General features: G+C 37.6%; 4 protein-coding genes across 4 annotated transcripts; 2 read left to right on the top strand and 2 right to left on the bottom strand.

Moving 5' to 3' along the window:
* The first annotated feature begins 2019 nt into the window (after window positions 1-2019).
* Window positions 2020-3607, top strand: LOC130509485 (uncharacterized). Its single transcript, XM_057005570.1, has 2 exons — window positions 2020-2703; window positions 2795-3607. The coding sequence occupies exons 1-2, from the start codon at window positions 2634-2636 to the stop codon at window positions 3097-3099; spliced, it is 375 nt and encodes a 124-aa protein (XP_056861550.1). The 5' UTR covers window positions 2020-2633; the 3' UTR covers window positions 3100-3607.
* LOC130510054 (uncharacterized protein At4g04775-like) lies at window positions 3317-3849 on the bottom strand. The gene is made up of 2 exons (XM_057006399.1): window positions 3670-3849; window positions 3317-3601 (listed from the first exon to the last, which is right to left on the bottom strand). Exons 1-2 carry the CDS (start codon window positions 3847-3849, stop codon window positions 3317-3319), a joined length of 465 nt encoding a protein of 154 aa, XP_056862379.1.
* A 696-nt stretch (window positions 3850-4545) lies between these two features.
* LOC108828084 (uncharacterized) lies at window positions 4546-7682 on the bottom strand. The gene is made up of 8 exons (XM_057006400.1): window positions 7375-7682; window positions 7098-7293; window positions 6815-6970; window positions 6372-6734; window positions 6127-6318; window positions 5383-5802; window positions 5053-5311; window positions 4546-4976 (listed from the first exon to the last, which is right to left on the bottom strand). Exons 1-8 carry the CDS (start codon window positions 7680-7682, stop codon window positions 4546-4548), a joined length of 2325 nt encoding a protein of 774 aa, XP_056862380.1.
* Window positions 7683-9411: 1729 nt separating this feature from the next.
* Window positions 9412-11666, top strand: LOC130509648 (uncharacterized). The gene has a single exon (XM_057005811.1). It carries the CDS (start codon window positions 10503-10505, stop codon window positions 11478-11480), a length of 978 nt encoding a protein of 325 aa, XP_056861791.1. The 5' UTR covers window positions 9412-10502; the 3' UTR covers window positions 11481-11666.
* Window positions 11667-13664: the final 1998 nt, after the last annotated feature.

Here is a 13664-nt window from a genome sequence, read left to right on the forward strand (position 1 = left end):
AAATTTGGGAGAATTGGAAAAAAGAGACATATTATTTTTTTTTTTGTCACTTTAAGACTTTTCATACTTTTGGCAATTTTGGACTTATTTTACCCTTGGTTGATGAGAAAAATAGTAAACTTAAATAAAAAAATATACAAAAATATGAAAACTATTGAAACATAAGTATGACAATTTATATATTTTAAGTTTTTAAAAAAAAATTGGAATCATATTTTATTTTACTTTCTAACCCAGGTTAGAATACACATTATGGTGATCTATTTTACCTAGAAATCGAAATATAAGTTTATACATCGATATATCCTTGGTATAAAACGTTATGTAGATTTCCTTGTCATATATATCTTAGGTACATTTTGTGACGTTTCAATCTAGCAAGATCTCTTCACTATACCTGAGGTTATATAACGATAAATAACCACAACTCTAAGATATACCTAACGTACTTTTGTGAAATTAAGGTCATGTACCTTTTAACTTATGTGACGTCTTAGATAGAATAGGTATCCCACATACTGTACATTGTTAAGGCCTAGGTATGATACGTTTTCTAGGCAAATCCGAAAAATATGGAAACTTCCATATTCGGTTATAGATGTTTCCTAAATCTATCCCCAAATATCTTGGAGAATATTTTCTCCACGATATTCTCCTCCTCCCACGATCTCTTCATCGACGATCCCATCTTCTATTCTTCTTCCTCCCTATTCCATTCTCTTCTCTCTTCTCTCCATCATTACAACATGGTTCTAATCTATGTTAAATCTGGTGAATGGATGTGTAGTTGCAGCGACCAGTGGAGTTTCATGGTAGACAAAGCAAGGCGTGGTCGAATGATACCATTAGAGACTACTACTTTGTTGGAGCACCTCAAGATCATGGTGTGTGAGGATTATGGCGTGGAACCTGATTCCGTTAATGCAGAGTTCAGCTATGAGATGGTGGATCAAAGAGGGAATCCTCCCATAATAATCAGCAATGATCGACAAGTATCTAACTTTGTGGCCTATGCGAAGAAGGGTTCGTCTACAACCTTGTGTGTCACGTTCGCTAGTAGTGGTGTAAATCAAAAGGAACGCGTCAATATCGATTTGAATAAGGAGCCGTGTGATTCAAGTAATGTTGATGACGAGGAAGATCCTGACAGAAATCGAGCAGAGTTTGTCAAAACTTCAAAGGAGTCTTGCGTTAGAAGGAAGGATCATGTCGCTGGGGATGCTTGCGGTGATGCCGGTTTAAGGAGTGAAAATAATGGAGATAGTGAAAAGGATGATCGAACTTGGAGCGGAGATTTCGTGAAGAAGAATCAAATTTTCAGAAATAAAAAGGTTTTGAAGGCAACACTGGAGATTTGGGCGATGAAGCATAATTTCGATTTCATTGTTAAGAAGTCTACAAAAAAATGGTGGTATATTCGATGTAAGGATGCATTGTGCAACTGGTCTGTGCGTGCGGAATGTCTGGATGGGTCTACATATTTCATGATCAACAAGTGTGAGGAAAGACATTCATGTGCTCCTTCAAAGAAAAGCAAATTCGGAAAGACCGCATCGGCAAGAACAATTGGGAGACTGATACAACATCGATTTGATGATGCAAATGATGGACCCAAAGCAAACGAGATCATTAAATTCATGAGAATGGAGCATAGTTGTGAGATCAGTTATTGGCACGCATGGGAAGCTCGTGAGTTTGCAATTGCAGCTGCTAGAGGTATACCAGATGAGAGCTATGCAAAAATACCAAAAATATTTGCATATGATCAAAGAAGCTAATCCTGGTACACATACTGAATATGAAACTACAGAGAAGGGGAGATTCCTCTATCTATTTATCTCGTTTGGGCAATCAGTTAGAGGGTTCTACAATGCAATGCGTAGGGTGATTGTTGTCGATGGAACTTTTCTGAAAAATAAATACAAAGGAGTTCTCCTTGTTGCTACTGCTGTTGATGGTAACTCTAATATCCGATTGCATTTGGGGTTGTTGATTCTAATGACCATGGGGGTGGTTCTTTAGACAGTTGAGCGTGGTTGTAGATGACTCCAAGGACTTGGCTTTTATTTCTGATAGAAATGCATCGATCGCTAAAGCGATTGGGACTGTCTACCCTCAATCAACACATGGAATTTGCATTCATCACTTGCTGACCAATGTGGTTAAATCGTTTAAGGGAAAGGGTTGGACAGCGTTGGTCGAACAGGCTTCAAAGGCATATAGGTACTCTGAATTTCAGGAACGTATGACCGAAATTTTTGATATGAGTCCAGAGCTCGGAAGATATCTACAGGAGGCTGATGTGCGAAAATGGAGTCGTTCTCTCTTCCCTGGTTCCAGGTATGACATTAGGACCACAAACCCTGCAGAGTCGATAAATTCTCTTTTGAGAATACCTAGAGAATATCCGGTTATTCCGTTGCTGGATAGTATAAGGGAATTTATGACTCGATGGTTCTACGAGCGTCACCTGTTAAGCTCGAAGCATCTTGATCCTTTAACCGTCAAGGTGAAAAAAAGATTGATAGGAGAATTGTCAAGGCAAAAGGATTTCAGGTTTACAAGATTGACAACTTCAGATCGCTTGTGAAAGGAGACATATATGAATGTCATGTTGATTTGGAGAATAGAACATGCACATGTGGGAAGTACGATATAGAAAAATACCTTGCCGACACGCCATTCCTGCCATTTATTCACGAGGTATGGAAGTTTAAAACACATGAGTATATGACCTATTTTGTTATTTTTCAGCATATAGACTCTACTGAAGCACAAATTTTTGTTGACACAGGTAGAGAAGTACACAGTTTCACTGACGTTTTATACACAACTGCAACTTGGAGAACAGCCTATTCGGAGTCCATTAATCCAATAGCAGTCCCACAGTCTGAGTGGAATGTCCCAGCTGAGGTTGACCTTGCAAAACTTTTACCACCAGAGTCAAGAAAGAGTGCTGGTCGACCAGTAAAGAGAAGGTATGAAACAGTAGAAGACAAGATCAAATCTTCTCAAGGATCAAGCAAGGGTAAAAAGCACAAGTGCAGCCGTTGTGGTAACGAAGGACACAAGAGAGGAACTTGCGATTTACCCATTTAACATTTACGTTTCTTCTTAGAGATCTCCTTATTTCTCTGCTTTTTTTTGTTTTGTTTTACTCTTAACTACGTCCTTGCTTGACAATTTCGTATTTGCAACACTCTTGAGACATTATTGGTTTTACTAGATGATTATCTCTAAGAAAGAAAGAACAAGAACCATAGTCTAATAATTATTTGAAAGAGAAAACAGAACAAACTGAGGCAGCATATGACCATCATGCATAGGTAATGTACATGAGGACCATCACCAAACAACACAGAAACAAAGCTTTTGTCATCTTTAACTCGGTAATGCATTTGATGGTCTTCTCTTCGCTACGTGCAACAGCATATTCCATCTCATCAATTTTACTCTCATGGCGTTTCAGCATTGCCTCAGAAGCTCTCATTGATCTCTGAAATTCAGAATTGTCAACGAGGAGGACGTCAAACAGGTCTTTGAAGTCTTCAATCTCCTCAACAACTGACTTATCAGTCCATTTGAACAAGTGGGTTTTGTCCTTCATCAAAAACATCGACAAACAGTTAGATTAAAACGAGGAAAAAAGTATATGATTATAGGACTAACCTTCTCAGATCCCATCGGACAACAATGGAATAATCTTCCCGGATTTCTAACGGTTCTCGAGGTGTAACACGACACAGCCTCACCGCACTTGCATCGTGTGGGAATTCCGTGGTCTTTGGCTACTCGAGCTGTTGAATTGGAAGAAGAATTGATCGAACTCATGATTGAGTCGTTCTCCATATTTGTCGCCGCTGTATATTTCTCTGTCGAAGAAGAATGAGGAAGAAAAGAGAGTAGGTCAAAAAATTAGACAAAACGGCGCCGTTTCATACACCTATAACGTGTATTATACCTAAGGTATATCAGAAAAAAAAACAAAATTTTCGCGTATATCACACTTCTAGATCGTTTGTAGTTTAACTTTGAATCCTCTAAACAAGTGTTACAACATGGATCAAAGAAGGAGATAATTTTCGAAAATTATTGAAATTTTATATAATTAATTATTTAAGTGATCAATCTACATAATAAGTGAATAGATCAGGGTATGTTTAGATTTGGGTGGTGTTTAGGGGGTTTTCAAAACACTTAAGGGTCTGTTTAGGGATAATGGTTTCAAATAAATTTAGGGTATGTTTAGGGTATTATAAGGGTTACTAAATTTAGGGTATGTTTAGGGATAATGGTTTCCAAATAACTTTAGGGTATGTTTAGGGTATTATAAGGATTACTAAATTTAGGGTATGTTTAGGGTAATGGTTTCCAAATAACTTTAGGGGTTTGTTTAGGGTATTTTAAGGGCTACCATATTTTTCCTAAAAAAAAATACTTCATAGAAAAGCAAAGTTAGAGTTATCAATGTTTCATAAAAGAATAAAAACCTAGAGTTTTGCCTCATAATTCAAAAAAAAAAACCAAAGCACTAGTTAGACACTATTAGTCTTCTTCCAGATCGAAGACCTCAGACCTCTCCCATGGTGAAGGCACATAGGTTTTCATAACCTCCGCATAAACAGGATCGTGTGTAGCCTCCCATAATTCCACGCCAATCTTCTGTCTGCAACCTTGAATTATTTCGTCATTCACTAAGTTGATGTCGAGACCAAGCAGATGGCATTCCAAGTATTTGAGTGCGTACGCACCGCAATCACAACAAGACTTGTTCAATCTCTTTTGCACAGGCACATCGACGATAGTGTATGGTGACAGGTGTAGTTTCCTCGATCCAGGTGGTGCAACGGCCTTCACTATCCTAGGAATCATAGCAGCAAACTTCTCAACGTATTGCCTATTCCTTTTCCCACCGCAATCAAAGGCGAACACTTTTCTTTCAATGATGTCGACGCAGACAGCAATCCAGTGGTTACCTGCGTTGGACAGTATAAAACTTGGATCAGAGAAGGAAATTTAAAATAGAAAACGTCTAGAGGAGAGGATGATTACCATTTACAAACAGAGGACCGTAGAGACGATCAACATCGACGCCCCAAACTTCATTAGTCCGCCCATGAGATGGAATCTCTCCTCTCCCGTATGATAGAAGGAATTCCGGCAGTTTATAGGACTTTTTGTCGGGATGGAAAACGTTGTATGCAGCTTCAAGTTGGAGGCAGAACAAAGCGGTCATAAAAGCAACACGGGTTGGCGCCCAACGCTTCAATGTTGTCTTGACTCGCCATATAAACATAAAGCCATCCATTTCCTGAATATTCACAAAAAATATAAGTTGCAGCAAAGAAGATGTGCAATGAAGATATTGAAACAAATGATTACCTCGTTTCCAAGCCATTTTCCTGCGCATACTATCCTTTGTGCGACAGTCATATTGAAACACAAAGGACCTATTTGTAAAGGTACGGGCTTCATAGACCATTCGTGGAATCCTTGCCATGATTCTTCAGAGAAATAATACAGCGACGACTGCGGAGAACCATCTTGGGGCAAATCTTCATCGGTAAGCTCAAGTCTAGACCATTTCTTCCACTGTGAGGGTTGAACTGTATTGTCTTTACGAGCTTTAGCCTTGCTCGAACCTCGAACTGAAGTCATTGGAGTCCACCAGTCATCTGCCTTGGCTGTCTGAGATGGATCAAAGTCGGTCACATGAGACGCCTGAGAAAGCCCTTCGACGCCTTGCGTACTGATTCCACGAAAGCTAGCCTCTTCTTGAGTGAAATTAAGATCCACTGGACTCTGTGAAAATAAAAAAATTTAAACCAAAATTTACACAATTATAATACATACCAAGCTCATAACCAAGGATCATATTTTTAAAAAAGTTTCACAACCATTGCATTACAAAACCATAAGACAACCATTACATAATTCCAATATTACACATAACAAAATACATAAAGGACTGATGAAATACATCGTTCCAATATTACACATAACAAAACCATAAAACAAACAAGACACTAAACCAAACCGAGACCTTAGCGATGACTAACAAGTGCAGTCACAAACAAACAAGAGAAAATAACATTAAAGGAGTGATGAAGACTAGTTTTTCTTTACCCCGCGTGTGGACCTCCTCAACGATGGCTGCTGGGTCGTCGTTGTCTTGCTCGGAGAAGGCGTCTCTCCATCCTCAACTTCAACGCGGGGTTCCTTAGTTGGAGCTTTTAGCCGATGTTCCAATTGCTCTAATTTCTCATCCATCTTCTTCTCCATCCTTTGCTCCATTGCAGAGATACTCTGCTCAAACAACTGCGCCATAAAAGTCTTCATGTCTTCATTAAAAGATGGTTGCTTCGATCCACCATTGAGAACCTTATGCTTCCTTTTTCCATACCACGATCTGGAAGCCTTTTTTTACCCTGCTTTGATGTATCGCCTAGGCTCGTTGATCCTCTTGGAGTCTGAAAAGTTTCATCACTCTCATCTGTCTCAGCTGCTTCATCATTCACTCCCTCTTCACCATTCACATTTGCTTCATCAGGCTGATCTAGAGATTCCTCTACAGCTTCTTCGAAATCCCAAACATGCTGAGTGAAGTCATTCTTTGCGGAAATCAGCTCCATCAGACCCTTGATTCTTTCATCCTCCACATCATCTCTGCGGAAATCAACACTCTGGATAATATCCATATTCCCTGTCCATGAGATGAATGGATACATGTCATCCTACACAAAAAAATAATGAAAGTTAGATCCTACAAATTTATTTCAAACCTGATGGAGTCATAAAAACAAGTGATACTTACCTCAGCTGTAAAAATCTCCTCCAACCGATTGATCTCTTGATATGACACCTTTCCAGCTCCCATCCAGTTGATGCATCTAGGACCATCCGCAAAAGCTTTGTCCAGTTTCTTACCACAAAGCTTTCCAATCTTTGGTACAGCTTCCATTGCCCAAATCTGCAAGGCGTAGGAGAATCCATCTAAAACATAACTACTTGTCTTCTCCTTCAGTTTGTAGCGGTTCTTGGCTATTGACTCGCAGAGAAAGATCATAAGAAGCAACTCCCCAAGGATACTTTCGAACCTTCTCAAGATCCATGACCACCTTGATGTATTTGAGAGGGATATTCTGCTTCTCATCTCTCGCTAAAACGACACAAAGAATGAAGGCAAGGTAGATCAGCCGTATGCGATCTGCATTCTTCCACTTCTTGACAGAGTCCTTGTCCTTATTCCACAGATCGAAGAGTGTAACTGTCTCGTCTTTCCTCCTCAAAACCCTGCTCCAGAAACCACCATCAAATTTCCACTCTTCAAACTCCGAAAGGGAGATACTCGTTGTTGCACTCAAACCCGGTTACTGCGTGGTACTCTTGAAGTGAGAATCGAAGTGGTCTCCTCGCAAAGACAAACCAAAGCTCGTGAAGCTGTAAGTCACCAGCTCCCTGCACAAGAAGCTGTGTACCACTCTCGCCGAGTACCCGAGACCGTTTTCATGAAGCTTAAAAATCTGAGCAAACACCGGATCTTTCTTCACAACATCCAGCTCCTTTGGCATCCACGCTGTGAACTTCTTAATTATGTAGTCGATCCTGCAGTTGTTATTGATCTGAGACACCTGAGGCTCTTCGCCCTCCTTAAAAAGCCTCTTTGGTAACTCCTCCGACATATCTACAAGGCATGAGATCATCATTAGTTCAATGTTATCAATATCATCTAATATCAAAATTTTTAAAATCAAATCAATCAATAAAGAAACAAACAATAACCATTTTTCCAATCAAGAACAACAAACTAACAATCGAAAATAATGTGGGTAATGAGAGCAGAAACAAACAAAATCCTATTCTAGAAGCATTTTTCCAATCGGACAACAACAAAGTAAGAATATAAACACTACAAGAACAACTACTCTACATACAAATCGGACAACAAAAGCCCTACATATCAAAGAACAACTACTCAACTACTCTACATTACAAACTTATAAACCTCAAGATCAGACAACAACTAAGCCAACATATCAAGAACCAACTAAGCCGAAAGGTAAATACAATCGAAAACATTAATATGTAAAGAGAAAAGCGTGGTGTATAAGATTATAAACCAACAAGTAAATTAATTTACTTTAAGAAAATATCCAAATCGAGAATCACAAAATCTAGGTCAAAATCGACAATCACAAAATCTAGGTCAAGAAATAAAATTGAAGTAATCGAAAACAACTGTGAAGAAACCTCCTAATATTGACGAAATTGATGGAAGAACCCACCGATTTTGACTTTACCCGATGAACAACTCAAACAAGAAGTATTGATTGTGTTCCTTCGGTGTGGTCGAAGAGGAAGATGAGGAACAAGAGGGTAGGACTTTTTGTAGGAGAGATGAAGAGAGCGTTGGAGAGGAGAAGGATTGAGCAGGAGAAGAGATGAAACTACTCTTCAATCGCCATAGATGGAGCTCGGCGGAGAAGAAGGGTGAAAAAAAAAATAGAAAGGGATCTAGGGTAAGGGAGTAAATCGATGTCCCTTTGGATTTTTTTTTTTTTACTTTTTAGTTTTACTTTTTTAATTTATTAGTAAATCTAAATGCATTTAAAATTAATTACGAAAATCTAAAAAATATATTATAAATCTACTTAATCAATAATTAAAGGGTATTAGGGTATTTACAAGGTTTCAAAATCCTATTTTCCTAAACAATCTAACTAAAATCCTAATGTGACAAATAGGGAGAAAAAAGTGGATCTATTTCCCAATTTTCTCTTATATTATTAAAAACACTAAACACGTTCAAATTTTCTATCTAACAAAAAACAGTTACTTCTTTTTTTCACAACAAAGCTCCATTAACAGAAACCATTTATGACGATTGGTTGATTAAAAACTCAGAAAGACTCCTCAAACCATTAATGAATTTTGTAATCAACAATCAACAACCTCTATCTTTCCGAAGTAAGAGAACATACACCCAGTTTATTGTGATTTTGTTAGGTTTCGATGAGGTTCAAGAGAGTCTGATTATGATTTGAAGTGTACCTCATTGATTCGGTTGACATAAAGAACTACGACTAAATAAACATGATCGTCCCATAACAAATCGTTCATAAAAAAATAAATTTTATTTTTATTTTTGAATGATTACAATCGAATACTGGCTATCAGATCTGTATATTTGAATGATAAAAACAATTAAGAAAAATGCTAAGTTATAGTCATTGCCGAAAAGAAGAAACTCGGATGACAACCATGAAGAAAGCTGCAGAAACTTGAATGAAAGTTGTGTTTAGGAGGAAGATGGTTTTAATTTACGATTGTACCACTAATTAAATAGAAAATAATTAAAAAGTAAAAAGACCCTCCATTGTTCGAACACGGAAACAAATAACTAACTGTTATAAACATGAAAAACAGAAGAAGAAGCAACGTCAAAGATATACGCACCGTAACTTCGACAAATGAGATTTATTATGTGGAGCCCACGTCACTATGCACGCACAGTAACTTTTTCTTTTTACTCTCTATATAAACGAACGAATTCGTTCGATTGTAAACACACCTCTCTTCCTCTCTTCTATAAGAAACTCTCTCTCGTTTATTTATCATACATCAGTGTTATCTTTCTCCTGCGGGTATAAAATTTCTTTCTATAAAATTTCCGATACACATAAAATTTATAAGTCTTTTTATAACACGTTATCAGCACGATCACTCTGCAATTCGGTAAAGTTTATATGTATCATATTTACCCTGCTATAATGGTCGGTATACCGCCTATATTATTATTCATTATTTTATAGTGGTTGTTTTAATTCATTATTATTTATCTGTATTAATGCGGGCGGTATGTCGCCTCGTTAATAAACCTTGATTGTTAATTACACCATAATTATTTGGATTGGCTGTGCCGCCGCAAAATTTATTTAATACTATAATGGAAATTTATTTATCACCATAATGCGATTGAAATTTCTCTGTTTATTATATCGTGATTATTATATAAATGTTTGCTCACCTATATAAAAATATTGTGAAATTTACTGAAATTGATTGACTGATTATTACGATATTTTCAGACTAATTTTCGATTCAACGATTTAACGCCAACGGTCACAAAGAAAAAATTTCAAAATTTTACCCTTTTCAAACGGCTATGAACAGTAATTTTACATCTATAAATACACTCATAACTCATTCATTTTCTTCATCAAAAATTATTCATCTTCTCCCAAATATTTTCAAATAATTTTCTCTCAATTTTCTCTCTCAAGAAAGATGATCCGCGCGTTTTTGATTTTAGTTGCAATTCTAATTTGTGTTTCTATTTACGGTCTATTCGTTGGAGAATTTGCTCCGGGAGAATTTACGATGAATATCGGTTTACTTTTCTATACATTGTTTCTCTTTGTAATTGCTTGCATGATTAATATAAATGGTTCATTCTAAATATTATGAAATTCTAATAAAATTTATTATACTTGTTTTTAGAAATGCAAATGGCAAGAATCGAGCATCTTCAGTTTCCGGCTCTCAAAATAACTGGCGAAAACTATGTCGGATGGGTCACAAACGTGAAACCCTATCTGATTATGAAAAAGTTAACCGAGACGATTGTAATCGGTAACAAATCGCCGCCTGAGCATAAGGCTGAAGCGATAATTTTCCTGAAAAAACACCTCGATGAAAATGTTACGCATGACTATGCGAGCATAGAAGACCCAGCTGAACTGTGGCAAGCTTTAAAAGAAAGGTTCGATAACCAAAAGGAAGTCAACCTCCCTCACGCTCTAGAAGAGTGGAAAAATCTGAGGTTTCAGGATTTTCAAAAGGTTGAGGAATACAATTCCGCTGTCCTGAGGATAGTTTCACTCCTGAAGTATTGCGGTAACCCTGTCTCCGAAGCAGAAATGATGAATAAGACTTACAACACTTTCCACAAACAGCTTCACTTCCTACCCGAAATTTACAGAAAATGCGGGTACACGAGATTTTCTGAATTGATGGTTGCACTCATGTTGGCTGAAAAGAACAATGAGCTTCTGATCAAAAATCACAATTCCCGACCTACGGGAGCCAAAGCATTCCCTGAAGTGAATGCTACGTCAATAGAAAACTCAGAGAGAAGAACCCAAACCAGTCGGGGTCGTGGTCGTGGTCGTGGTCGCCATTTCAACAGCAAACGTGGAAAAACTTACAATCCGAAATGGAAGGGATCTAACAAATGGGTTAGATCCGAACAAAGTTCTAAGGGCAAAGAAACTCAAGAAGATACCACGCAGAAGCGTGAGAGTGTATGTTACAGATGTGGATGTAAGGGACATTGGTCTCGTACCTGTCGTACTCCTCCACATCTCTGTAAGTTATATCAAGAGTCCACGAAAGGCAAAGCTAAGGAAGTGAATCTCACCGAAAATTTTGAGGGGACATCGTACCTCGATGCCTCTGATTTCGCAAATGAGCTAGACTAGATTCCTCCTGAAGAGAACTGAAGTGCTTATAATAAGATTACTAAATAACCTTCAGTATTGTCATGTATAATTATTACATTTCCTGTCTTAAACGAATAGTGATGTTTTTAATATTACTTTAATGTATAATTATTGTATGTTTTCTAATATGATTATTATATGAATGAATTTCATGTTTCTCTTTTATTGATGTTTATGACTATTACAGAAATGGATCAGAATGCCAGTGGAACAAAATCCAAGAAACGAATACGAGAAATATGTATACCAGATAGTGGAACAACACACACTATTCTGAAACAAAAGAGATATTTCTCTGATTTAAAAACGACAAAAATTATTGTCAATACAATATCAGGTCCTGCAGACGTGATTGAAGGTGCTGGTAAAGCTAAATTTACATTGCCGAATGGAACAAGATTATCCATAAAAAATGCCTTATACTCTCCGAGTTCTAAAAGGAATTTGTTGAGTTTCAAAGATATCTATCGTCACGGATATGATACTCAGTCTGCAACTGAGGATGGAAAGAAATACATGTATGTAACTTCTGAGAAATATGGCAAAAGACATATATTGGAAAAGTTTCCCGAACTCCCTTCGGGATTGCATCATACCTACATAGATGCAATCGAATCCAATCTTGTAATAAAAGAAAATCCAGAAGATTTCACATTATGGCATGATCGGCTCGGCCACCCAGGCACCTCAATGATGCGTAGAATCATAGAGAGCTCACATGGTCACTCACTGAAAATACAGGAGATTTCTCAAGGGAATAAAATGACATGTGTTGCATGTTCTCTTGGTAAGTTGATCGTAAGACCGTCGCCAACCAAAATTAATACAGAATCACCAAAGTTTCTTGAAAGAATTCAAGGAGATATATGTGGACCCATACATCCACCTTGTGGACCATTCCACTATTTTATGGTATTAATTGACGCATCCAGTAGATGGTCACATGTCTGTCTATTATCATCTCGAAATGTGGCATTTGCGAGATTTCTAACTCAGATAATCAAACTGCGAGCACAGTTTCCCGATTACACTATTAAAAGAGTTAGATTAGACAACGCTGGTGAATTCACATCCCAAGCATTCAATGATTACTGTATGGTAACGGGGATTGAAGTTGAACATTCTGTGGCTCATGTTCATACTCAAAATGGTTTGGCCGAGTCTTTGATTAAACGCCTGCAATTGATTGCAAGACCATTGATCATGAGATCAAAACTTCCAACCTCTGTATGGGGACATGCTATTTTACATGCAGAAGCACTTATTCGGATCAGACCAAGTGCATACCATAAGTATTCTCCATTACAGTTAGCATTTGGTCGAGAACCAAACATTTCCCATTTTAGAGTTTTTGGTTGTGCGGTATATGTGCCTGTAGCACCACCACAACGTACAAAGATGGGACCACAAAGAAGGTTGGGAATATATGTTGGTTGTGATTCTCCATCAATTATACGATACCTAGAACCACAGACTGGTGATGTCTTTACGGCACGTTTTGCCGATTGTCATTTTGATGAGAAAGTATTCCCAGTTCTAGGGGGAGAAAACAAAAATGTAGAAAATGATATCAAATGGAGTGTACCTTCGTTGTTATATCTTGATCCTCCTACTAAGGAGTCAGAACTAGAAGTTCGACGAATCATGCATTTACAGAGTATAGCAAATCAGCTACCTGATGCTTTTGCGGATACCAAGACGGTAACTAAATCTCATATACCAGCTGCAAATGCTCCTGCTTGTATCAAAGTACCAAATGATCAAGGAAAAGAAAATGATACACGTGAGTCTAAAACACGCTTGAAGCGAGGTAGACCTGCTGGTTCTAAGAATAAAAATCCTAGAAAACAAAAGGATATCGAGATGACTGATACACCCAAAATAGCAGAAAGTATTTTGGAAGAAACAAACGATGAGAATACTGAAAAAGTAGAGCATCCTGAATCAGAAAGGAATCATGAGATTTCTATCAACTACATCCATAATAAGAAGATATGGAACAGAAATGAAAAGGATGATGTTGATGATGCTTTCTCATATATTGTGTCAAGTGAAATAAATGAGAAAATTGAAGATCCAGAACCGAAATCTGTTTATGAATGTCAAAAGAGACATGATTGGAAACAGTGGAAAGATGCAATACAAACCGAACTTGATTCGCTT

The sequence above is a fragment of the Raphanus sativus genome, chromosome 3 (genome assembly GCF_000801105.2).
Source record: "Raphanus sativus cultivar WK10039 chromosome 3, ASM80110v3, whole genome shotgun sequence".
NCBI classification, from domain to species: domain Eukaryota; kingdom Viridiplantae; phylum Streptophyta; class Magnoliopsida; order Brassicales; family Brassicaceae; genus Raphanus; species Raphanus sativus.